Source organism: Echiichthys vipera, assembly GCF_963691815.1.
Source record: "Echiichthys vipera genome assembly, chromosome: 2".
Classification (NCBI taxonomy): Eukaryota; Metazoa; Chordata; class Actinopteri; order Perciformes; family Trachinidae; genus Echiichthys; species Echiichthys vipera.
The window spans coordinates 271,781-299,280 of NC_139827.1; the positions used below are offsets into that span (position 1 = coordinate 271,781).

Consider the following 27,500-nt stretch of genomic DNA (forward strand, 5'->3'; position numbering starts at 1 on the left):
GTGTGTGTGTGTACCTGTGTATGTGTGTGTGTGTACCTGTGTGTGTCTGTGTACCTGTGTGTGTGTGTGTGTACCTGTGTGTGTGTGTGTGTGTGTACCTGTGTGTGTGTGTGTGTGTGTTTACCTGTGTGTGTACCTGTGTGTCTGTGTACCTGTGTGTGTGTCCGTCCCTGTGTGTGTCTGTGTACCTGTGTGTGTGTGTGTGTACCTGTGTGTGTGTGTACCTGTGTGTGTGTGTGTACCTGTGATAGCGGTCCTCAGGTGCGTCGTAGCCAAAGTCGACATCACTGCAGACCGACGGGCTGTTTCTATAGCGACGACCTCCGACCCTGAAGGACTCCATGGCCTGACAGAGCTCCACCTCCTCGAACCCCAGGACCTTAGTGTAGAGGAGCTCATAGAAGAGGGCTGCACACACACACACACACACACGTCACACACACACCAGAAACACACACACACACACACACACACACACGTCAGAGTCAGACACACACACACACGTCAGACAAACACACACACACGCCAGAAACACACACACACGTCAGAGAGAGACACACACGCGCGCACACACACACACACACACACACACACACACACACACACACACACACACACACACACACACACACACACACACACACACACACACACACACACACACACACACACACACACACACACACACACACACCTCTACTCACACTGGCAGAGCGCGGCGGCTGCAGGGTAACTCCTCTGGTAAACGATGTCATAGTGACCGTTGATGGAGCAACACAGCGTCACCTAGGCAACACAAGAGAATACTGACCAATCACAGCAGAGCTTAGTTTCATGTCCTCTAGGAGCCTAAACGTGTGTTAAAGTGTCCTCTAGGAGACTAAACGTGTGTTAAAGTGTCCTCTAGGAGCCTAAACGTGTGTTAAAGTGTCCTCTAGGAGCATAAACGTGTGCTAAAGTGTCCTCTAGGAGCATAAACGTGTGCTAAAGGGTCCTCTAGGTGCATAAACGTGTGCTAAAGTGTCCTCTAGGAGCATAAACGTGTGTTAAAGTGTCCTCTAGGAGCATAAACGTGTGTTAAAGTGTCCTCTAGGAGACTAAACGTGTGTTAAAGTGTCCTCTAGGAGCCTAAACGTGTGTTAAAGTGTCCTCTAGGAGCATAAACGTGTGCTAAAGGGTCCTCTAGGAGCATAAACGTGTGTTAAAGTGTCCTCTAGGAGCATAAACGTGTGTTAAAGTGTCCTCTAGGAGCATAAACGTGTGTTAAAGTGTCCTCTAGGAGCATAAACGTGTGTTAAAGTGTCCTCTAGGAGCATAAACGTGTGTTAAAGTGTCCTCTAGGAGCATAAACGTGTGTTAAAGTGTCCTCTAGGAGCATAAACGTGTGCTAAAGTGTCCTCTAGGAGCATAAACGTGTGTTAAAGTGTCCTCTAGGAGCATAAACGTGTGCTAAAGTGTCCTCTAGGAGCATAAACGTGTGTTAAAGTGTCCTCTAGGAGCATAAACATGTGTTAAAGTGTCCTCTAGGAGCTTAAACGTGTGTTAAAGTGTCCTCTAGGAGCATAAACGTGTGTTAAAGTGTCCTCTAGGAGCATAAACGTGTGTTAAAGTGTCCTCTAGGAGCATAAACGTGTGCTAAAGTGTCCTCTAGGAGCATAAACGTGTGTTAGAGTGAACTCTAGGAGCCTAAACAGATTTCTTTACCTTGTCAAAGTAAACGTCCTCAGAGATCACTGTGGCTGGTTTCCCCGGGTAACGATAGATGAGGAAACAACGCCTACACACACACACACGCACGCACACACACGCACACACACACACACACACACACACACACACACACATCATGTTGTGTATAAACTCATCTGTTCAGTCTGAACCTGTTGTTTCTCACCTGTAGAGTTGAGACAAAGCTTTGATCTCCACCTGACCCACGGTCTCCTGCAAACACACACACACACACACACATTACACACTGATACACACACACACACATTACACACACACACACACACACACACACACACACACACACACACACACACACACACACACACACACACACACACACACACACACACACACACACACACACACACACACACACACACACCTTGGGGTCCTCCAGACGTTCCAGATATTTCTCAAACGAACCTTCGACAAACTGAAAGAAAAACAAACTTAGAGTTAAAAACTGGTTAGAGTTAACTACCCGGTGACTGACTGGTTAGAGTTAACTACCCGGTGACTGACTGGTTAGAGTTAACTACCTGGTGACTGACTGGTTAGAGTTAACTACCTGGTGACTGACTGGTTAGAGTTAACTACCTGGTGACTGACTGGTTAGAGTTAACTACCTGGTGACTGACTGGTTAGAGTTAACTACCTGGTGACTGACTGGTTAGAGTTAACTACCTGGTGACTGACTGGTTAGAGTTAACTACCTGGTGACTGACTGGTTAGAGTTAACTACCTGGTGACTGACTGGTTAGAGTTAACTACCTGGTGACTGACTGGTTAGAGTTAACTACCTGGTGACTGACTGGTTAGAGTTAACTACCCGGTGACTGACTGGTTAGTGTTAACTACCTGGTGACTGACTGGTTAGAGTTAACTACCTGGTGACTGACTGGTTAGAGTTAACTACCTGGTGACTGACTGGTTAGTGTTAACTACCTGGTGACTGACTGGTTAGTGTTAACTACCTGGTGACTGACTGGTTGGAGTTAACTACCTGGTGACTGACTGGTTAGAGTTAACTACCTGGTGACTGACTGGTTAGAGTTAACTACCTGGTGACTGACTGGTTAGAGTTAACTACCTGGTGACTGACTGGTTAGTGTTAACTACCTGGTGACTGACTGGTTAGTGTTAACTACCTGGTGACTGACTGGTTAGAGTTAACTACCTGGTGACTGACTGGTTAGAGTTAACTACCTGGTGACTGACTGGTTAGAGTTAACTACCTGGTGACTGACTGGTTAGAGTTAACTACCCGGTGACTGACTGGTTAGTGTTAACTACCTGGTGACTGACTGGTTAGAGTTAACTACCTGGTGACTGACTGGTTAGAGTTAACTACCTGGTGACTGACTGGTTAGTGTTAACTACCTGGTGACTGACTGGTTAGTGTTAACTACCTGGTGACTGACTGGTTGGAGTTAACTACCTGGTGACTGACTGGTTAGAGTTAACTACCTGGTGACTGACTGGTTAGAGTTAACTACCCGGTGACTGACTGGTTAGAGTTAACTACCTGGTGACTGACTGGTTAGAGTTAACTACCTGGTGACTGACTGGTTAGAGTTAACTACCTGGTGACTGACTGGTTAGAGTTAACTACCTGGTGACTGACTGGTTAGAGTTAACTACCCGGTGACTGACTGGTTAGTGTTAACTACCTGGTGACTGACTGGTTAGTGTTAACTACCTGGTGACTGACTGGTTAGAGTTAACTACCTGGTGACTGACTGGTTAGAGTTAACTACCTGGTGACTGACTGGTTAGAGTTAACTACCTGGTGACTGACTGGTTAGAGTTAACTACCCGGTGACTGACTGGTTAGTGTTAACTACCTGGTGACTGACTGGTTAGAGTTAACTACCTGGTGACTGACTGGTTAGAGTTAACTACCTGGTGACTGACTGGTTAGTGTTAACTACCCGGTGACTGACTGGTTAGTGTTAACTACCTGGTGACTGACTGGTTAGAGTTAACTACCTGGTGACTGACTGGTTAGTGTTAACTACCTGGTGACTGACTGGTTAGTGTTAACTACCTGGTGACTGACTGGTTAGAGTTAACTACCCGGTGACTGACTGGTTAGAGTTAACTACCTGGTGACTGACTGGTTAGAGTTAACTACCTGGTGACTGACTGGTTAGAGTTAACTACCTGGTGACTGACTGGTTAGAGTTAACTACCTGGTGACTGACTGGTTAGAGTTAACTACCCGGTGACTGACTGGTTAGTGTTAACTACCCGGTGACTGACTGGTTAGAGTTAACTACCTGGTGACTGACTGGTTAGTGTTAACTACCTGGTGACTGACTGGTTAGAGTTAACTACCTGGTGACTGACTGGTTAGAGTTAACTACCTGGTGACTGACTGGTTAGTGTTAACTACCTGGTGACTGACTGGTTAGAGTTAACTACCTGGTGACTGACTGGTTAGAGTTAACTACCTGGTGACTGACTGGTTAGAGTTAACTACCCGGTGACTGACTGGTTAGAGTTAACTACCTGGTGACTGACTGGTTAGAGTTAACTACCTGGTGACTGACTGGTTAGAGTTAACTACCTGGTGACTGACTGGTTAGAGTTAACTACCTGGTGACTGACTGGTTAGTGTTAACTACCTGGCGACTGACTGGTTAGTGTTAACTACCTGGTGACTGACTGGTTAGAGTTAACTACCTGGTGACTGACTGGTTAGTGTTAACTACCTGGTGACTGACTGGTTAGAGTTAACTACCTGGTGACTGACTGGTTAGAGTTAACTACCCGGTGACTGACTGGTTAGAGTTAACTACCTGGTGACTGACTGGTTAGAGTTAACTACCTGGTGACTGACTGGTTAGAGTTAACTACCCGGTGACTGACTGGTTAGAGTTAACTACCTGGTGACTGACTGGTTAGTGTTAACTACCTGGTGACTGACTGGTTAGAGTTAACTTCCTGGTGACTGACTGGTTAGAGTTAACTACCCGGTGACTGACTGGTTAGTGTTAACTACCTGGTGACTGACTGGTTAGAGTTAACTACCTGGTGACTGACTGGTTAGAGTTAACTACCCGGTGACTGACTGGTTAGAGTTAACTACCTGGTGACTGACTGGTTAGAGTTAACTACCCGGTGACTGACTGGTTAGAGTTAACTACCCGGTGACTGACTGGTTAGAGTTAACTACCCGGTGACCGACTGGTTAGTGTTAACTACCCGGTGACCGACTGGTTAGAGTTAACTACCCGGTGACTGACTGGTTAATGTTAACTACCTGGTGAATGACTGGTTAATGTTAACTACCCGGTGACTGACTGGTTAGTGTTAACTACCCGGTGACTGACTGGTTAGTGTTAACTACCTGGTGACTGACTGGTTAGTGTTAACTACCTGGTGACTGACTGGTTAGAGTTAACTACCTGGTGACTGACTGGTTAGAGTTAACTACCTGGTGACTGACTGGTTAGTGTTAACTACCTGGTGACTGACTGGTTAGTGTTAACTACCTGGTGACTGACTGGTTAGAGTTAACTACCTGGTGACTGACTGGTTAGTGTTAACTACCCGGTGACTGACTGGTTAGTGTTAACTACCCGGTGACTGACTGGTTAGTGTTAACTACCTGGTGACTGACTGGTTAGAGTAAACTACCTGGTGACTGACTGGTTAGAGTTAACTACCTGGTGACTGACTGGTTAGTGTTAACTACCTGGTGACTGACTGGTTAGTGTTAACTACCTGGTGACTGACTGGTTAGAGTTAACTACCTGGTGACTGACTGGTTAGTGTTAACTACCTGGTGACTGACTGGTTAGTGTTAACTACCCGGTGACTGACTGGTTAGAGTTAACTACCCGGTGACTGACTGGTTAGAGTTAACTACCCGGTGACCGACTGGTTAGAGTTAACTACCCGGTGACTGACTGGTTAGAGTTAACTACCCGGTGACTGACTGGTTAGTGTTAACTACCTGGTGACTGACTGGTTAGAGTTAACTACCCGGTGACTGACTGGTTAGAGTTAACTACCCGGTGACCGACTGGTTAGAGTTAACTACCCGGTGACTGACTGGTTAGAGTTAACTACCTGGTGACTGACTGGTTAGAGTTAACTACCTGGTGACTGACTGGTTAGAGTTAACTACCTGGTGACTGACTGGTTAATGTTAACTACCCGGTGACTGACTGGTTAGTGTTAACTACCTGGTGACTGACTGGTTAATGTTAACTACCTGGTGACTGACTGGTTAGTGTTAACTACCCGGTGACTGACTGGTTAGTGTTAACTACCTGGTGACTGACCGGTTAGTGTTAACTACCCGGTGACTGACTGGTTAGAGTTAACTACCTGGTGACTGACTGGTTAGAGTTAACTACCTGGTGACTGACTGGTTAGAGTTAACTACCTGGTGACTGACTGGTTAGAGTTAACTACCTGGTGACTGACTGGTTAAAGTTAACTACCTGGTGACTGACTGGTTAGTGTTAACTACCTGGTGACTGACTGGTTAGAGTTAACTACCTGGTGACTGACTGGTTAGAGTTAACTACCTGGTGACTGACTGGTTAGTGTTAACTACCTGGTGACTGACTGGTTAGTGTTAACTACCTGGTGACTGACTGGTTAGAGTTAACTACCTGGTGACTGACTGGTTAGTGTTAACTACCCGGTGACTGACTGGTTAGTGTTAACTACCTGGTGACTGACTGGTTAGAGTTAACTACCCGGTGACTGACTGGTTAGAGTTAACTACCTGGTGACTGACTGGTTAGAGTTAACTACCTGGTGACTGACTGGTTAGTGTTAACTACCCGGTGACTGACTGGTTAGAGTTAACTACCCGGTGACTGACTGGTTAGAGTTAACTACCTGGTGACTGACTGGTTAGAGTTAACTACCTGGTGACTGACTGGTTAGAGTTAACTACCTGGTGACTGACTGGTTAGAGTTAACTACCTGGTGACTGACTGGTTAGAGTTAACTACCTGGTGACTGACTGGTTAGAGTTAACTACCTGGTGACTGACTGGTTAGTGTTAACTTACTGGTGACTGACTGGTTAGTGTTAACTTACTGGTGACTGACTGGTTAGAGTTAACTACCTGGTGACTGACTGGTTAGAGTTAACTACCTGGTGACTGACTGGTTAGAGTTAACTACCTGGTGACTGACTGGTTAGAGTTAACTACCCGGTGACTGACTGGTTAGAGTTAACTACCTGGTGACTGACTGGTTAGAGTTAACTTACTGGTGACTGACTGGTTAGAGTTAACTACCTGGTGACTGACTGGTTAGAGTTAACTACCTGGTGACTGACTGGTTAGAGTTAACTACCTGGTGACTGACTGGTTAGAGTTAACTACCTGGTGACTGACTGGTTAGAGTTAACTACCCGGTGACTGACTGGTTAGAGTTAACTACCCGGTGACTGACTGGTTAGAGTTAACTACCCGGTGACTGACTGGTTAGAGTTAACTACCTGGTGACTGACTGGTTAGTGTTAACTACCCGGTGACTGACTGGTTAGAGTTAACTTCCTGGTGACTGACTGGTTAGTGTTAACTACCCGGTGACTGACTGGTTAGTGTTAACTACCCGGTGACTGACTGGTTAGTGTTAACTACCCGGTGACTGAATGGTTAGAGTTAACTACCCGGTGACTGACTGGTTAGAGTTAACTACCTGGTGACTGACTGGTTAGAGTTAACTACCTGGTGACTGACTGGTTAGAGTTAACTACCTGGTGACTGACTGGTTAGAGTTAACTACCCGGTGACTGACTGGTTAGAGTTAACTACCCGGTGACTGACTGGTTAGAGTTAACTACCCGGTGACTGACTGGTTAGTGTTAACTACCCGGTGACTGACTGGTTAGTGTTAACTACCCGGTGACTGACTGGTTAGAGTTAACTACCCGGTGACTGACTGGTTAGAGTTAACTACCCGGTGACTGACTGGTTAGAGTTAACTACCTGGTGACTGACTGGTTAGTGTTAACTACCTGGTGACTGACTGGTTAGAGTTAACTACCTGGTGACTGACTGGTTAGAGTTAACTACCCGGTGACTGACTGGTTAGAGTTAACTACCCGGTGACTGACTGGTTAGAGTTAACTACCCGGTGACTGACTGGTTAGAGTTAACTACCCGGTGACTGACTGGTTAGAGTTAACTACCTGGTGACTGACTGGTTAGTGTTAACTACCTGGTGACTGACTGGTTAGAGTTAACTACCTGGTGACTGACTGGTTAGTGTTAACTACCTGGTGACTGACTGGTTAGAGTTAACTACCTGGTGACTGACTGGTTAGAGTTAACTACCTGGTGACTGACTGGTTAGAGTTAACTACCCGGTGACTGACTGGTTAGAGTTAACTACCCGGTGACTGACTGGTTAGAGTTAACTACCTGGTGACTGACTGGTTAGAGTTAACTACCTGGTGACTGACTGGTTAGAGTTAACTACCTGGTGACTGACTGGTTAGAGTTAACTACCTGGTGACTGACTGGTTAGAGTTAACTACCTGGTGACTGACTGGTTAGAGTTAACTACCTGGTGACTGACTGGTTAGAGTTAACTACCTGGTGACTGACTGGTTAGTGTTAACTACCTGGTGACTGACTGGTTAGAGTTAACTACCTGGTGACTGACTGGTTAGAGTTAACTACCTGGTGACTGACTGGTTAGAGTTAACTACCCGGTGACTGACTGGTTAGAGTTAACTACCCTGGTGACTGACTGGTTAGAGTTAACTTCCTGGTGACTGACTGGTTAGTGTTAACTACCTGGTGACTGACTGGTTAGAGTTAACTACCTGGTGACTGACTGGTTAGAGTTAACTACCCGGTGACTGACTGGTTAGAGTTAACTTCCTGGTGACTGACTGGTTAGTGTTAACTACCTGGTGACTGACTGGTTAGAGTTAACTACCTGGTGACTGACTGGTTAGAGTTAACTACCCGGTGACTGACTGGTTAGAGTTAACTACCCGGTGACTGACTGGTTAGAGTTAACTTCCTGGTGACTGACTGGTTAGTGTTAACTACCCGGTGACTGACTGGTTAGTGTTAACTACCCGGTGACTGACTGGTTAGAGTTAACTACCCGGTGACTGACTGGTTAGAGTTAACTACCTGGTGACTGACTGGTTAGAGTTAACTACCTGGTGACTGACTGGTTAGAGTTAACTACCTGGTGACTGACTGGTTAGAGTTAACTACCTGGTGACTGACTGGTTAGAGTTAACTACCTGGTGACTGACTGGTTAGAGTTAACTACCTGGTGACTGACTGGTTAGAGTTAACTACCTGGTGACTGACTGGTTAGAGTTAACTACCTGGTGACTGACTGGTTAGAGTTAACTACCTGGTGACTGACTGGTTAGTGTTAACTACCTGGTGACTGACTGGTTAGAGTTAACTACCTGGTGACTGACTGGTTAGAGTTAACTACCTGGTGACTGACTGGTTAGAGTTAACTACCTGGTGACTGACTGGTTAGAGTTAACTACCTGGTGACTGACTGGTTAGAGTTAACTACCCGGTGACTGACTGGTTAGAGTTAACTACCCGGTGACTGACTGGTTAGAGTTAACTACCTGGTGACTGACTGGTTAGAGTTAACTACCTGGTGACTGACTGGTTAGAGTTAACTACCTGGTGACTGACTGGTTAGTGTTAACTACCTGGTGACTGACTGGTTAGAGTTAACTACCCGGTGACTGACTGGTTAGAGTTAACTACCTGGTGACTGACTGGTTAGAGTTAACTACCTGGTGACTGACTGGTTAGAGTTAAGTACCTGGTGACTGACTGGTTAGAGTTAACTACCTGGTGACTGACTGGTTAGAGTTAACTACCTGGTGACTGACTGGTTAGAGTTAACTACCTGGTGACTGACTGGTTAGAGTTAACTACCTGGTGACTGACTGGTTAGTGTTAACTACCTGGTGACTGACTGGTTAGAGTTAACTACCTGGTGACTGACTGGTTAGAGTTAACTACCTGGTGACTGACTGGTTAGTGTTAACTACCTGGTGACTGACTGGTTAGAGTTAACTACCTGGTGACTGACTGGTTAGAGTTAACTACCTGGTGACTGACTGGTTAGAGTTAACTACCTGGTGACTGACTGGTTAGAGTTAACTACCTGGTGACTGACTGGTTAGAGTTAACTACCTGGTGACTGACTGGTTAGAGTTAACTACCTGGTGACTGACTGGTTAGTGTTAACTACCTGGTGACTGACTGGTTAGAGTTAACTACCTGGTGACTGACTGGTTAGAGTTAACTACCTGGTGACTGACTGGTTAGTGTTAACTACCCGGTGACTGACTGGTTAGAGTTAACTACCTGGTGACTGACTGGTTAGAGTTAACTACCCGGTGACTGACTGGTTAGAGTTAACTACCCGGTGACCGACTGGTTAGAGTTAACTACCCGGTGACTGACTGGTTAGAGTTAACTACCCGGTGACTGACTGGTTAGTGTTAACTACCTGGTGACTGACTGGTTAGAGTTAACTACCCGGTGACTGACTGGTTAGAGTTAACTACCCGGTGACCGACTGGTTAGAGTTAACTACCCGGTGACTGACTGGTTAGAGTTAACTACCTGGTGACTGACTGGTTAGAGTTAACTACCTGGTGACTGACTGGTTAGAGTTAACTACCTGGTGACTGACTGGTTAATGTTAACTACCCGGTGACTGACTGGTTAGTGTTAACTACCTGGTGACTGACTGGTTAATGTTAACTACCTGGTGACTGACTGGTTAGTGTTAACTACCCGGTGACTGACTGGTTAGTGTTAACTACCTGGTGACTGACCGGTTAGTGTTAACTACCCGGTGACTGACTGGTTAGAGTTAACTACCTGGTGACTGACTGGTTAGAGTTAACTACCTGGTGACTGACTGGTTAGAGTTAACTACCTGGTGACTGACTGGTTAGAGTTAACTACCTGGTGACTGACTGGTTAAAGTTAACTACCTGGTGACTGACTGGTTAGTGTTAACTACCTGGTGACTGACTGGTTAGAGTTAACTACCTGGTGACTGACTGGTTAGAGTTAACTACCTGGTGACTGACTGGTTAGTGTTAACTACCTGGTGACTGACTGGTTATTGTTAACTACCTGGTGACTGACTGGTTAGAGTTAACTACCCGGTGACTGACTGGTTAGAGTTAACTACCTGGTGACTGACTGGTTAGAGTTAACTACCTGGTGACTGACTGGTTAGAGTTAACTACCTGGTGACTGACTGGTTAGAGTTAACTACCTGGTGACTGACTGGTTAGTGTTAACTTACTGGTGACTGACTGGTTAGTGTTAACTTACTGGTGACTGACTGGTTAGAGTTAACTACCTGGTGACTGACTGGTTAGAGTTAACTACCTGGTGACTGACTGGTTAGAGTTAACTACCTGGTGACTGACTGGTTAGAGTTAACTACCCGGTGACTGACTGGTTAGAGTTAACTACCTGGTGACTGACTGGTTAGAGTTAACTTACTGGTGACTGACTGGTTAGAGTTAACTACCTGGTGACTGACTGGTTAGAGTTAACTACCTGGTGACTGACTGGTTAGAGTTAACTACCTGGTGACTGACTGGTTAGAGTTAACTACCTGGTGACTGACTGGTTAGAGTTAACTACCCGGTGACTGACTGGTTAGAGTTAACTACCCGGTGACTGACTGGTTAGAGTTAACTACCCGGTGACTGACTGGTTAGAGTTAACTACCCGGTGACTGACTGGTTAGAGTTAACTTCCTGGTGACTGACTGGTTAGTGTTAACTACCCGGTGACTGACTGGTTAGTGTTAACTACCCGGTGACTGACTGGTTAGTGTTAACTACCCGGTGACTGAATGGTTAGAGTTAACTACCCGGTGACTGACTGGTTAGAGTTAACTACCTGGTGACTGACTGGTTAGAGTTAACTACCTGGTGACTGACTGGTTAGAGTTAACTACCTGGTGACTGACTGGTTAGAGTTAACTACCCGGTGACTGACTGGTTAGAGTTAACTACCCGGTGACTGACTGGTTAGAGTTAACTACCCGGTGACTGACTGGTTAGTGTTAACTACCCGGTGACTGACTGGTTAGTGTTAACTACCCGGTGACTGACTGGTTAGAGTTAACTACCCGGTGACTGACTGGTTAGAGTTAACTACCCGGTGACTGACTGGTTAGTGTTAACTACCTGGTGACTGACTGGTTAGAGTTAACTACCTGGTGACTGACTGGTTAGTGTTAACTACCTGGTGACTGACTGGTTAGAGTTAACTACCTGGTGACTGACTGGTTAGAGTTAACTACCTGGTGACTGACTGGTTAGAGTTAACTACCCGGTGACTGACTGGTTAGAGTTAACTACCCGGTGACTGACTGGTTAGAGTTAACTACCTGGTGACTGACTGGTTAGAGTTAACTACCTGGTGACTGACTGGTTAGAGTTAACTACCTGGTGACTGACTGGTTAGAGTTAACTACCTGGTGACTGACTGGTTAGAGTTAACTACCTGGTGACTGACTGGTTAGAGTTAACTACCTGGTGACTGACTGGTTAGAGTTAACTACCTGGTGACTGACTGGTTAGTGTTAACTACCTGGTGACTGACTGGTTAGAGTTAACTACCTGGTGACTGACTGGTTAGAGTTAACTACCTGGTGACTGACTGGTTAGAGTTAACTACCCGGTGACTGACTGGTTAGAGTTAACTACCCGGTGACTGACTGGTTAGAGTTAACTTCCTGGTGACTGACTGGTTAGTGTTAACTACCTGGTGACTGACTGGTTAGAGTTAACTACCTGGTGACTGACTGGTTAGAGTTAACTACCCGGTGACTGACTGGTTAGAGTTAACTTCCTGGTGACTGACTGGTTAGTGTTAACTACCTGGTGACTGACTGGTTAGAGTTAACTACCTGGTGACTGACTGGTTAGAGTTAACTACCCGGTGACTGACTGGTTAGAGTTAACTACCCGGTGACTGACTGGTTAGAGTTAACTTCCTGGTGACTGACTGGTTAGTGTTAACTACCCGGTGACTGACTGGTTAGTGTTAACTACCCGGTGACTGACTGGTTACTGTTAACTACCCGGTGACTGACTGGTTAGAGTTAACTACCCGGTGACTGACTGGTTAGAGTTAACTACCTGGTGACTGACTGGTTAGAGTTAACTACCTGGTGACTGACTGGTTAGAGTTAACTACCTGGTGACTGACTGGTTAGAGTTAACTACCTGGTGACTGACTGGTTAGAGTTAACTACCTGGTGACTGACTGGTTAGAGTTAACTACCTGGTGACTGACTGGTTAGAGTTAACTACCTGGTGACTGACTGGTTAGAGTTAACTACCTGGTGACTGACTGGTTAGTGTTAACTACCTGGTGACTGACTGGTTAGAGTTAACTACCTGGTGACTGACTGGTTAGAGTTAACTACCTGGTGACTGACTGGTTAGAGTTAACTACCTGGTGACTGACTGGTTAGAGTTAACTACCCGGTGACTGACTGGTTAGAGTTAACTACCCGGTGACTGACTGGTTAGTGTTAACTACCTGGTGACTGACTGGTTAGTGTTAACTACCTGGTGACTGACTGGTTAGAGTTAACTACCTGGTGACTGACTGGTTAGAGTTAACTACCTGGTGACTGACTGGTTAGTGTTAACTACCTGGTGACTGACTGGTTAGAGTTAACTACCCGGTGACTGACTGGTTAGAGTTAACTACCTGGTGACTGACTGGTTAGAGTTAACTACCTGGTGACTGACTGGTTAGAGTTAAGTACCTGGTGACTGACTGGTTAGAGTTAACTACCTGGTGACTGACTGGTTAGAGTTAACTACCTGGTGACTGACTGGTTAGAGTTAACTACCTGGTGACTGACTGGTTAGAGTTAACTACCTGGTGACTGACTGGTTAGTGTTAACTACCTGGTGACTGACTGGTTAGAGTTAACTACCTGGTGACTGACTGGTTAGAGTTAACTACCTGGTGACTGACTGGTTAGTGTTAACTACCTGGTGACTGACTGGTTAGAGTTAACTACCTGGTGACTGACTGGTTAGAGTTAACTACCTGGTGACTGACTGGTTAGAGTTAACTACCTGGTGACTGACTGGTTAGAGTTAACTACCTGGTGACTGACTGGTTAGAGTTAACTACCTGGTGACTGACTGGTTAGAGTTAACTACCTGGTGACTGACTGGTTAGTGTTAACTACCTGGTGACTGACTGGTTAGAGTTAACTACCTGGTGACTGACTGGTTAGAGTTAACTACCTGGTGACTGACTGGTTAGAGTTAACTACCTGGTGACTGACTGGTTAGAGTTAACTACCCGGTGACTGACTGGTTAGAGTTAACTACCTGGTGACTGACTGGTTAGTGTTAACTACCTGGTGACTGACTGGTTAGAGTTAACTACCTGGTGACTGACTGGTTAGAGTTAACTACCCGGTGACTGACTGGTTAGAGTTAACTACCTGGTGACTGACTGGTTAGAGTTAACTACCTGGTGACTGACTGGTTAGAGTTAACTACCCGGTGACTGACTGGTTAGAGTTAACTACCCGGTGACTGACTGGTTAGTGTTAACTACCTGGTGACTGACTGGTTAGAGTTAACTACCTGGTGACTGACTGGTTAGACTTAACTACCTGGTGACTGACTGGTTAGTGTTAACTACCTGGTGACTGACTGGTTAGTGTTAACTACCTGGTGACTGACTGGTTAGAGTTAACTACCTGGTGACTGACTGGTTAGAGTTAACTACCTGGTGACTGACTGGTTAGTGTTAACTACCTGGTGACTGACTGGTTAGTGTTAACTACCCGGTGACTGACTGGTTAGAGTTAACTACCTGGTGACTGACTGGTTAGAGTTAACTACCCGGTGACTGACTGGTTAGAGTTAACTACCTGGTGACTGAATGGTTAGAGTTAACTACCTGGTGACTGACTGGTTAGAGTTAACTACCTGGTGACTGACTGGTTAGTGTTAACTACCCGGTGACTGACTGGTTAGAGTTAACTACCTGGTGACTGACTGGTTAGAGTTAACTACCCGGTGACTGACTGGTTAGAGTTAACTACCTGGTGACTGAATGGTTAGAGTTAACTACCTGGTGACTGACTGGTTAGTGTTAACTACCTGGTGACTGAATGGTTAGAGTTAACTACCTGGTGACTGAATGGTTAGAGTTAACTACCTGGTGACTGACTGGTTAGTGTTAACTACCTGGTGACTGACTGGTTAGAGTTAACTACCTGGTGACTGACTGGTTAGAGTTAACTACCTGGTGACTGACTGGTTAGAGTTAACTACCTGGTGACTGACTGGTTAGAGTTAACTACCTGGTGACTGACTGGTTAGTGTTAACTACCTGGTGACTGACTGGTTAGAGTTAACTACCTGGTGACTGACTGGTTAGTGTTAACTACCTGGTGACTGACTGGTTAGTGTTAACTACCCGGTGACTGACTGGTTAGAGTTAACTACCTGGTGACTGACTGGTTAGAGTTAACTACCCGGTGACTGACTGGTTAGAGTTAACTACCTGGTGACTGAATGGTTAGAGTTAACTACCTGGTGACTGACTGGTTAGAGTTAACTACCTGGTGACTGACTGGTTAGTGTTAACTACCCGGTGACTGACTGGTTAGAGTTAACTACCTGGTGACTGACTGGTTAGAGTTAACTACCCGGTGACTGACTGGTTAGAGTTAACTACCTGGTGACTGACTGGTTAGTGTTAACTACCTGGTGACTGACTGGTTAGAGTTAACTACCTGGTGACTGAATGGTTAGAGTTAACTACCTGGTGACTGACTGGTTAGTGTTAACTACCTGGTGACTGAATGGTTAGAGTTAACTACCTGGTGACTGAATGGTTAGAGTTAACTACCTGGTGACTGACTGGTTAGTGTTAACTACCTGGTGACTGACTGGTTAGAGTTAACTACCTGGTGACTGACTGGTTAGAGTTAACTACCTGGTGACTGACTGGTTAGAGTTAACTACCTGGTGACTGACTGGTTAGAGTTAACTACCTGGTGACTGACTGGTTAGAGTTAACTACCTGGTGACTGACTGGTTAGAGTTAACTACCTGGTGACTGACTGGTTAGAGTTAACTACGGTGACTGACTGGTTAGAGTTAACTACCTGGTGACTGACTGGTTAGTGTTAACTACCTGGTGACTGACTGGTTAGAGTTAACTACCTGGTGACTGACTGGTTAGAGTTAACTACCCGGTGACTGACTGGTTAGAGTTAACTACCTGGTGACTGACTGGTTAGAGTTAACTACCTGGTGACTGACTGGTTAGAGTTAACTACCCGGTGACTGACTGGTTAGAGTTAACTACCCGGTGACTGACTGGTTAGTGTTAACTACCTGGTGACTGACTGGTTAGAGTTAACTACCTGGTGACTGACTGGTTAGACTTAACTACCTGGTGACTGACTGGTTAGTGTTAACTACCTGGTGACTGACTGGTTAGTGTTAACTACCTGGTGACTGACTGGTTAGAGTTAACTACCTGGTGACTGACTGGTTAGAGTTAACTACCTGGTGACTGACTGGTTAGTGTTAACTACCTGGTGACTGACTGGTTAGTGTTAACTACCCGGTGACTGACTGGTTAGAGTTAACTACCTGGTGACTGACTGGTTAGAGTTAACTACCCGGTGACTGACTGGTTAGAGTTAACTACCTGGTGACTGAATGGTTAGAGTTAACTACCTGGTGACTGACTGGTTAGAGTTAACTACCTGGTGACTGACTGGTTAGTGTTAACTACCCGGTGACTGACTGGTTAGAGTTAACTACCTGGTGACTGACTGGTTAGAGTTAACTACCCGGTGACTGACTGGTTAGAGTTAACTACCTGGTGACTGAATGGTTAGAGTTAACTACCTGGTGACTGACTGGTTAGTGTTAACTACCTGGTGACTGAATGGTTAGAGTTAACTACCTGGTGACTGAATGGTTAGAGTTAACTACCTGGTGACTGACTGGTTAGTGTTAACTACCTGGTGACTGACTGGTTAGAGTTAACTACCTGGTGACTGACTGGTTAGAGTTAACTACCTGGTGACTGACTGGTTAGAGTTAACTACCTGGTGACTGACTGGTTAGAGTTAACTACCTGGTGACTGACTGGTTAGTGTTAACTACCTGGTGACTGACTGGTTAGAGTTAACTACCTGGTGACTGACTGGTTAGTGTTAACTACCTGGTGACTGACTGGTTAGTGTTAACTACCCGGTGACTGACTGGTTAGAGTTAACTACCTGGTGACTGACTGGTTAGAGTTAACTACCCGGTGACTGACTGGTTAGAGTTAACTACCTGGTGACTGAATGGTTAGAGTTAACTACCTGGTGACTGACTGGTTAGAGTTAACTACCTGGTGACTGACTGGTTAGTGTTAACTACCCGGTGACTGACTGGTTAGAGTTAACTACCTGGTGACTGACTGGTTAGAGTTAACTACCCGGTGACTGACTGGTTAGAGTTAACTACCTGGTGACTGACTGGTTAGTGTTAACTACCTGGTGACTGACTGGTTAGAGTTAACTACCTGGTGACTGAATGGTTAGAGTTAACTACCTGGTGACTGACTGGTTAGTGTTAACTACCTGGTGACTGAATGGTTAGAGTTAACTACCTGGTGACTGAATGGTTAGAGTTAACTACCTGGTGACTGACTGGTTAGTGTTAACTACCTGGTGACTGACTGGTTAGAGTTAACTACCTGGTGACTGACTGGTTAGAGTTAACTACCTGGTGACTGACTGGTTAGAGTTAACTACCTGGTGACTGACTGGTTAGAGTTAACTACCTGGTGACTGACTGGTTAGTGTTAACTACCTGGTGACTGACTGGTTAGAGTTAACTACCTGGTGACTGACTGGTTAGTGTTAACTACCTGGTGACTGACTGGTTAGAGTTAACTACCTGGTGACTGACTGGTTAGTGTTAACTACCTGGTGTCTGACTGGTTAAACTCACCGGTTCAAAGTTGGATCGGTTTTCTCTCATGAAGTCGGCGCAGGTTTGACGAATCCTCTGATGATAATTCTGAGAGTAATACAACTACACACACACACACACACACACACAGACACACACACACACACACACACACACACACACACACACACACACACACACACACACACACACACACACACACACACACACACACACACACACACACACACACACACACACACAGACACACACACGCACACACACACACACACACACACAGGGACAGACACACACACACACACACACACACACACACAGGGACAGACACACACACACACACACACACACAGGGACAGACACACACACACACACACAGACACACACACACACACACACACACAGGGACAGACACACACAGACACACACACACACACACACACACACACACAGGGACAGACACACACAGACACACACACACACACACAGGGACAGACACACACACACACACACACAAACACACACACAGGGACAGACACACACACACACACACAAACACACACACAAACACACACACACGCACACACACAAACACACACACGTAAATATTTTCTGACTAATAAAAAATAATAAAAACTTCCTCTGACCTCGTTAACCCCGGCTCTGACCTCTGACCTCTGACCCCGGTCTTGACCCCTCTTGTCCCGGCTCTGACCTCTGACCTCGTTAACCCCGGCTCTGACCTCTGACCTCTGACCCCGGTCTTGACCCCTCTGGTCCCGGCTCTACCCCGGCTCTGACCTCGGCCCTGCCCCCTCTGGTCCCGGCTCTGACCCCTGACCCCGGCTCTGACCTCTGACCCCGGCTCTGACCTCTGACCCCTGACCCCGGCTCTGCCCCGGTCCTGACCCCTCTGGTCCCGGCTCTACCCCGGCTCTGACCTCTGACCCCTGACCCCGGCCCTGCCCCCTCTGGTCCCGGCTCTGACCTCTGACCCCGGCTCTGACCTCTGACCCCTGACCCCGGCCCTGCCCCCTCTGGTCCCGGCTCTGACCTCTGACCCCGGCCCTGACCTCTAACCCCTGACCCCGGTCTTGACCCCTCTGGTCCCGGCTCTGACCTCTGACCCCGGCCCTGCCCCCTCTGGTCCCGGCTCTGACCTCTGACCCCTGACCCCGGCCCTGCCCCCTCTGGTCCCGGCTCTGACCTCTGACCCCTGACCCCGGCCCTGCCCCCTCTGGTCCCGGCTCTGACCTCTGACCCCTGACCCCGGCCCTGCCCCCTCTGGTCCCGGCTCTGACCTCTGACCCCTGACCCCGGCTCTGCCCCGGTCCTGACCCCTCTGGTCCCGGCTCTGACCCCTGACCCCGGCTCTGACCTCTGACCCCTGACCCCGGCCCTGCCCCCTCTGGTCCCGGCTCACCTGCTCGGACACGGCCCGGAACAGGCTGGACGCGTCCCGCGCCACCATCTTCCGGTAGAGGCCCAGGCTGCTCAGGTACTCGTCCATGTTGACGAAGTACTTCTTCAGGCCTTTCTGCATCCCGCCCCCGGTAACACGGTCCCGGTAACTCTGCTCCACGGTCCCGGTAACACGGTAACTCGGCTCCACGGTCCCGGTAACTCAGCTCCACGGTCCCGGTAACACGGTAACTCGGCTCCACGGTCCCGGTAACTCGGTAACTCGGTCCCGGTAACTCGGTAACTCGGTCCCGGTAACTCGGTGTGGTCGGTCCGGTTCAGAGCTCAGCACGCGCCGTGTCGTCACAGCCGCAGGTGAGTCTCATCAGGTCATTAGCGCGCGACACCTGAGCGATGCTGAGGCGTTCACGGACCCGCCGCCGGTCGGAAACAGCAGCTTCCGTCTGTTTGTGTGTTTTTAATAATATTAAAACTTTACAGATTAATAAAAATAATATAATAAATATAATAATGATGTGACGGTAAATATTTAAGTTTATATTCTTTATGTTTCAGTTTTTACATCTTTATCTTTTTATTCCCACTTTTATTTTTTTATTTTTTTTAATCAACAATTTAAAATAAAATACAAAGTAAACAACAAACTTCTGTGAATAATTAATAAATGAGTAAAAACACAAACACACGGTTTAATAAATAAACAAATACATCATTATTATTTTTTTATTATTAAACTAAAAACACTTTTCTGTGTAAAATCATAAAAAGTTCATCAAGAAAATAAAAATAAACATCTTCAGGATTAAAAACATGTTTCTGATTATTAATAAAATAAAAACTGTGTTTAAATTCTGCAGTTTAATGTTTGTGGGGAAGAAACCGTTAATGTATTAGTTTATAATAACAATAATAATCATGATTATTATTGTTATTATTATTATTATTAATAATATTATTATTATTAATATTATTATTATTATTACTATTATGTTCTGTTATATATGTTAATCATGTTATTATTATTAATATTATTATTGTTATTATTATTATTATTGATAATATTATTATTCATAATATTATTATTAATATAATTATTAAAATGATCTTCTGTTAAATATGTTAATCATGTTATTAGTATTATTAATATTAATATAATGATGTTATATATAATAATCGTGTTATTGTTATTATAATTGTTAATATTAATATTAATATAATGATGTTATATATAATAATCGTGTTATTATTATTATAATTGTTAATATTAATATTAATATAATGATGTTATATATAATAATCGTGTTATTGTTATTATAATTGTTAATATTAATATTAATATAATGATGTTATATATAATAATCGTGTTATTATTATTATAATTGTTAATATTAATATTAATATAATGATGTTATATATAATAATCGTGTTATTGTTATTATAATTGTTAATATTAATATTATTATAATGATGTTATATATAATAATCGTGTTATTGTTATTATAATTGTTAATATTAATATTAATATAATGATGTTATATATAATAATCATGTTATTATTATTATTAATATTAATATAATGATGTTATATATAATAATCGTGTTGTTATTATTATAATTGTTAATATTAATATTATTATAATTATGTTATATATAATAATCGTGTTGTTATTATTATAATTATTAATATTAATATAATGATGTTAAATATAATAATCGTGTTGTTGTAGTTCTGGTTCCGGCCGCACGCGGCGCTGCACTGAAGCTTCTGAACCACCGAAGAAGAACAGAGCTCAGACTGCGCATGCGCATGAGAGCAGCCTGCGTCCTAGTGAAGTCACAGCCCGGTCCCGTTCTGACCCCGGTCTGTCCCCGGTCCCGGTCTGACCCCGGTCTGGCCCCGGTCTGGCCCCGGTCCCGGTCTGGTCCCGGTCTGTCCCGGTCCCGTTCTGACCCCGGTTTGTCCCCGGTCTGGCCCCGGTCCCGGTCTGGTCCCGGTCTGTCCCGGTCCCGTTCTGACCCCGGTCTGGCCCCGGTCCCGTTCTGACCCCGGTCTGGCCCCGGTCCCGTTCTGACCCCGGTCTGGCCCCGGTCCCGGTCTGTCCCCTGTCTGCACCGGTCTGTCCCGGTCCCTGGTCCCGGTCTGTCGCGGTCCCGGTCTGTCGCGGTCCCGGTGTGTCCCGGTCTGTCCCCGGCCTGTCCCGGTCCCTGGTCCCGGTCTGTCCCGGTCCTGTGCGCTGATGTTGGGGCTGGTGCTCCGGAGGCTCCGGCCGGTCCGCGGGCCTCCTGCCCTGCTCTCTGCCGGCTCAGCGCGCTCCTGCAGCGGCTCCGCTCCTCCAGAGTTCCCCGCCGCCCTGGTCCGCAGCACCTTCCTGGACTTCTTCCGTGAGAGACACGGACACCGGCTGGTCCCGTCCGCCCCGGTGCGGCCCCGCGGCGACCCCAGCCTGCTGTTCGTCAACGCCGGCATGAACCAGGTGAGCGAGCCGCTGATCCTCCACATGTTCACTGCGGTTACAGCATATTATACTGTATGTACATTAATGAAGAAGCGCCTGACTTTAGTGAAGAAGAGCCTAACATTAGAGAAGAAGCGCCTAACACTAGTGAAGAAGAGTCTAACATTAGTGAAGAAGAGTCTAACATAAGTGAAGAAGAGTCTAACATTAGTGAAGAAGAGCCTAACATTAGAGAAGAAGAGCCTAACATTAGTGAAGAAGAGCCTAACATTAGAGAAGAAGCGCCTAACATTAGTGAAGAAGAGCCTAACATTAGAGAAGAAGAGCCTAACATTAGAGAAGAAGAGCCTAACATTAGTGAAGAAGCGCCTAACATTAGAGAAGAAGAGCCTAACATTAGAGAAGAAGCGCCTAACATTAGTGAAGAAGAGCCTAACATTAGAGAAGAAGAGCCTAACATTAGAGAAGAAGAGCCTAACATTAGTGAAGAAGCGCCTAACATTAGAGAAGAAGAGCCTAACATTAGAGAAGAAGAGCCTAACATTAGAGAAGAAGAGCCTAACATTAGAGAAGAAGAGCCTAACATTAGTGAAAAAGAGCCTAACATTAGAGAAGAACAGTTAACCGATAATGAAGAAGTGCCTGGCCTGGTCTCAGTTTAACCGATAATGAAGAAGTGCCTGGCCTGCTCTCAGTTTAACCGATAATGAAGAAGTGCCTGGCCTGCTCTCAGTTTAACCGATAATGAAGAAGTGCCTGGCCTGCTCTCAGTTTAACCGATAATGAAGAAGTGCCTGGCCTGCTCTCAGTTTAAGCCGGTGCTGCTGGGGACCTGCGACCCCCGCGGTGAGATGGCGTCGCTGCTCCGCGTGGTCAACAGTCAGAAGTGCGTGCGAGCCGGCGGCAAACACAACGACCTGGAGGACGTGGGCCGCGACCTGCACCACCACACCTTCTTCGAGATGCTGGGGAGCTGGTCCTTCGGGGACTACTTCAAGGTACGGGCACTTCCTGTTCGGGGGGGGGGGGGGGGGGGGGGCTGAGCGTCACCGTTACCGTGACGACCGTGGTGTGTGTGTGTGTGGCAGGAGGCGGCGTGCTGCATGGCGTGGAGCCTCCTCTCCGAGCACTACGGGATCCCCGCCGACAGACTCTACGTGTCCTACTTTGGCGGAGACGCGGCGTCAGGACTCCCGGCCGACCACGAGACCCGACGCCTGTGGCTGGAGATCGGGTACGTGTGGTCCACCGGGGAACCGGCGCAGCTGATTGGTCCACCGGGCAACCGACGCAGCTGATTGGTCCACCGGGGAACCGGCGCAGCTGATTGGTTCACCGGGGAACCGGCGCAGCTGATTGGTCCTCCGGGGAACCGGCGCAGCTGATTGGTTCTCCAGGGAACCGATGCAGCTGATTGGTCCACCGGGGAACCGGCGCAGCTGATTGGTCCTCCGGGGAACCGGCGCAGCTGATTGGTCCTCCGGGGAACCGGCGCAGCTGATTGGTTCACCGGGGTTGAAGCTGGAACCATAACACGTGTGTGATTCATGTTCCAGGGTTCCTCCCGGCCGCCTGCTGCCGTTCGGCATGAAGGAGAACTTCTGGGAGATGGGCGACGTGGGCCCCTGTGGCCCCTGCACCGAGATCCACTACGACCACGTGGGAGGACGGGACGCCGCGGCGCTCGTCAACGCCGACAGTCCCGAGGTGGTGGAGATCTGGAACCTGGTCTTCATGCAGTACAACAGGTTCGTACACACGCACCTGGACCGTGTGACCCCGGAGCCGGTTCAGGTCCCGGTTTAACGTCTCGCCGGTTCAGGTCCCGGTTTAACGCCTCGCCGGTTCAGGTCCCGGTTTAACGCCTCGCCGGTTCAGGTCCCGGTTTAACGCCTCGCCGGTTCAGGTCCCGGTTTAACGCCTCGCCGGTTCAGTTCCCAGTTTAACGCCTCGCTGTTTCAGGTCCCGGTTTAACGCCTCGCCGGTTCAGGTCCCGGTTTAACGCCTCGCCGGTTCAGGTCCCGGTTTAACGTCTCGCCGGTTCAGGTCCCGGTTTAACGCCTCGCCGGTTCAGGTCCCGGTTTAACGCCTCGCCGGTTCAGGTCCCGGTTTAACGCCTCGCCGGTTCAGGTCCCGGTTTAACGCCTCGCCGGTTCAGTTCCCGGTTTAAGGCCTCGCTGTTTCAGGTCCCGGTTTAACGCCTCGCCGGTTCAGGTCCCGGTTTAACGCCTCGCCGGTTCAGTTCCCGGTTTAACGCCTCGCCGGTTCAGGTCCCGGTTTAAGGCCTCGCTGTTTCAGGTCCCGGTTTAACGCCTCGCCGGTTCAGGTCCCGGTTTAACGCCTCGCCGGTTCAGTTCCCGGTTTAACGCCTCGCCGGTTCAGGTCCCGGTTTAACGCCTCGCCGGTTCAGGTCCCGGTTTAACGCCTCGCCGGTTCAGGTCCCGGTTTAAGGCCTCGCCGGTTCAGGTCCCGGTTTAAGGCCTCGCTGTTTCAGGTCCCGGTTTAACGCCTCGCCGGTTCAGCTCCCGGTTTAACGCCTCGCCGGTTCAGGTCCCGGTTTAACGCCTCGCCGGTTCAGGTCCCGGTTTAACGCCTCGCCGGTTCAGGTCCCGGTTTAACGCCTCGCCGGTTCAGGTCCCGGTTTAACGCCTCGCCGGTTCAGGTCCCGGTTTAAGGCCTCGCTGTTTCAGGTCCCGGTTTAACGCCTCGCCGGTTCAGTTCCCGGTTTAACGCCTCGCCGGTTCAGGTCCCGGTTTAACGCCTCGCCGGTTCAGGTCCCGGTTTAACGCCTCGCCGGTTCAGGTCCCGGTTTAACGCCTCGCCGGTTCAGGTCCCGGTTTAACGCCTCGCCGGTTCAGGTCCCGGTTTAACGCCTCGCCGGTTCAGGTCCCCGTTTAACGCCTCGCTGTTTCAGGGAGCCGGACCGGCGCCTGCAGCCGCTGCCTCAGCTCAGCGTGGACACGGGGATGGGACTGGAGCGGCTGGTGAGCGTCCTGCAGGGGAAGAGATCCACCTACGACACGGACCTGTTCACCCCGCTGCTGCACGCCATCCACCAGGTACACCACGCCACGACACCGCCCACCACGCCACGCCACCGCCCACCACGCCACAACACCGCCCACCACGCCACAACACCGCCCACCGGGTACACCACGCCACAACACCGCCCACCACGCCACAACACCGCCCACCGGGTACACCACGCCACGCCACCGCCCACCACACCACAACACCGCCCACCACGCCACAACACCGCCCACCAGGTACACCACGCCACGACACCGCCCACCACACCACAACACCGCCCACCGGGTACACCACGCCACGACACCGCCCACCACGCCACAACACCGCCCACCACGCCACAACACCGCCCACCACGCCACAACACCGCCCACCGGGTACACCACGCCACGACACCGCCCACCACGCCACAACACCGCCCACCACACCACAACACCGCCCACCACGCCACAACACCGCCCACCACGCCACAACACCGCCCACCGGGTACACCACGCCACGACACCGCCCACCACGCCACAACACCGCCCACCAGGTACACCACGCCACAACACCGCGCACAGGGTACACCACGCCACAACACCGCCCACCGGGTACACCACGCCACTACACCGCCCACCGGGTACACCGCGCCACGACACCGCCCACCACACCACAACACCGCCCACCACGCCACAACACCGCGCACAGGGTACACCACGCCACAACACCGCCCACCGGGTACACCACGCCACAACACCGCCCGCCTCCTGTTGTCATGGCGATGTGTGTGTCCTCAGAGGTCGGGGGTGCGGCCGTACGGCGGCAGGACGGGCGCGGCGGACGAAGGGAAGGTGGACATGGCGTACCGCGTGGTGGCCGACCACGTGCGCACGCTGTCCGTCTGCATCGCTGACGGCGTTCACCCGGGGATGTCCGGGGCAGAGTGAGTCCTCGACCAATCAGCCGCCAGAGATCTGCTGTTTGTTTGTTTACCTGTTGTTTGTTTACCTGTTGTTTGTTTGTTGTTTACCTGTTTGTTGTTTGTTTGTTTACCTGTTGTTTGTTTACCTGTTGTTTGTTTGTTTACCTGTTGTTTGTTTGTTGTTTACCTGTTTGTTGTTTGTTTGTTTACCTGTTGTTTGTTTACCTGTTGTTGTTTGTTGTTTACCTGTTGTTTGTTTGTTGTTTACCTGTTGTTTGTTTGTTGTTTACCTGTTGTTTGTTTGTTGTTTACCTGTTTGTTGTTTACCTGTTGTTTGTTTGTTGTTTACCTGTTTGTTGTTTACCTGTTGTTTGTTTACCTGTTGTTTGTTTGTTGTTTACCTGTTGTTTGTTTACATGTTGTTTGTTTGTTGTTTACCTGTTGTTTGTTTACCTGTTGTTGTTTGTTGTTTACCTGTTGTTTGTTTACCTGTTGTTTGTTTACCTGTTGTTTGTTTGTTGTTTACCTGTTGTTTGTTTGTTGTTTACCTGTTGTTTGTTTACCTGTTTGTTGTTTACCTGTTGTTGTTTGTTGTTTACCTGTTGTTTGTTTACCTGTTGTTTGTTTGTTGTTTACCTGTTGTTTATTTACATGTTGTTTGTTTGTTGTTTACCTGTTGTTTGTTTGTTGTTTACCTGTTTGTTGTTTACCTGTTGTTGTTTGTTGTTTACCTGTTGTTGTTTACCTGTTTGTTGTTTACCTGTTGTTTGTTTACCTGTTGTTGTTTGTTGTTTACCTGTTGTTGTTTGTTGTTTACCTGTTGTTGTTTGTTGTTTACCTGTTGTTTGTTTACCTGTTGTTGTTTGTTGTGTACCTGTTGTTTGTTTGTTGTTTACCTGTTTGTTGTTTGTTGTTTACCTGTTTGTTGTTTACCTGTTGTTTGTTTACCTGTTGTTGTTTGTTGTTTACCTGTCTCAGGCTGGTCCTGAGGCGGATCCTGAGGCGGGCCGTCAGGTTCTCTGTGGAGGTTCTTCGGGCTCCTCCAGGAGCTCTGGCTGCTCTGGTGCCGACCGTCGTCCACACGCTGGTAACGTTTCCCACAATCCCTCTGACCCGGGTCCAGGTCCAGTCTGAGACCAGGTCCAGGTCCAGCCTGGGTCCAGGTCCAGGTCCAGTCTGAGACCAGGTCCAGGTCCAGTCTGGGTCCAGGTCCAGGTCCAGTCTGAGACCAGGTCCAGTCTGAGACCAGGTCCAGGTCCAGTCTGGGTTCAGGTCCAGGTCCAGTCTGGGTCCAGGTCCAGTCTGAGACCAGGTCCAGGTCCAGTCTGGGTCCAGGTCCAGTCTGGGTCCAGGTCCAGTCTGGGTCCAGGTCCAGTCTGAGACCAGGTCCAGGTCCAGGTCCAGTCTGGGTCCAGGTCCAGTCTGGGTCCAGGTCCAGTCTGGGTCCAGGTCCAGGTCCAGGTCCAGTCTGGGTCCAGGTCCAGTCTGGGTCCAGGTCCAGTCTGGGTCCAGGTCCAGGTCCAGCCTGGGTCCAGGTCCAGGTCCAGTCTGAGACCAGGTCCAGTCTGGGTCCAGGTCCAGTCTAGGTCCAGGTCCAGTCTGGGTCCAGGTCCAGTCTGGGTCCAGGTCCAGGTCCAGGTCCAGTCTGGCTCCAGGTCCAGTCTGGGTCCAGGTCCAGTCTGGGTCCAGGTCCAGTCTGGGTCCAGGTCCAGTCCAGGTCCGGGTCCAGTCTGGCTCCAGGTCCAGTCTGGGTCCAGGTCCAGGTCCAGGTCCAGTCTGGGTCCAGGTCCAGTCTGGGTCCAGGTCCTGGTCCAGTCTGGGTCCAGGTCCAGTCTGGGTCCTGGTCCTGGTCCAGTCTGAGACCAGGTCCAGTCTGGGTCCTGGTCCTGGTCCAGTCTGGGTCCAGGTCAGAGTTCTGCTGACTGACGCTTGTCTCCTGTCGTCAGGGCGACGTGTACCCG

The 27,500-nt window shown here is 48.4% G+C and overlaps 2 protein-coding genes across 2 annotated transcripts in view; one reads left to right on the top strand and one right to left on the bottom strand.

Moving 5' to 3' along the window:
- Positions 1-19,273, bottom strand: part of alg13 (ALG13 UDP-N-acetylglucosaminyltransferase subunit) — a gene marked incomplete at both ends in the record, with an annotated part of 30,332 nt that extends 11,059 nt beyond the window's left edge. The window contains 7 exons of the mRNA XM_083936027.1: positions 243-408; positions 705-786; positions 1,705-1,777; positions 1,895-1,941; positions 2,114-2,164; positions 17,752-17,835; positions 19,154-19,273. Of these exons, the coding sequence (XP_083792153.1) occupies positions 243-408; positions 705-786; positions 1,705-1,777; positions 1,895-1,941; positions 2,114-2,164; positions 17,752-17,835; positions 19,154-19,273 (623 nt within the window). The remainder of the gene's footprint in view (positions 1-242; positions 409-704; positions 787-1,704; positions 1,778-1,894; positions 1,942-2,113; positions 2,165-17,751; positions 17,836-19,153) is intronic.
- Positions 19,274-21,007: 1,734 nt separating this feature from the next.
- Positions 21,008-27,500, top strand: part of aars2 (alanyl-tRNA synthetase 2, mitochondrial (putative)) — a 20,581-nt gene continuing 14,088 nt past the window's right edge. The window contains exons 1-8 of the mRNA XM_083926058.1: positions 21,008-21,626; positions 22,418-22,606; positions 22,697-22,842; positions 23,165-23,356; positions 24,523-24,667; positions 25,415-25,560; positions 26,518-26,626; positions 27,486-27,500. The exon at positions 27,486-27,500 is cut by the window's right edge and continues 24 nt beyond it. Of these exons, the coding sequence (XP_083782184.1) occupies positions 21,390-21,626; positions 22,418-22,606; positions 22,697-22,842; positions 23,165-23,356; positions 24,523-24,667; positions 25,415-25,560; positions 26,518-26,626; positions 27,486-27,500 (1,179 nt within the window). The 5' untranslated portion in view covers positions 21,008-21,389. The remainder of the gene's footprint in view (positions 21,627-22,417; positions 22,607-22,696; positions 22,843-23,164; positions 23,357-24,522; positions 24,668-25,414; positions 25,561-26,517; positions 26,627-27,485) is intronic.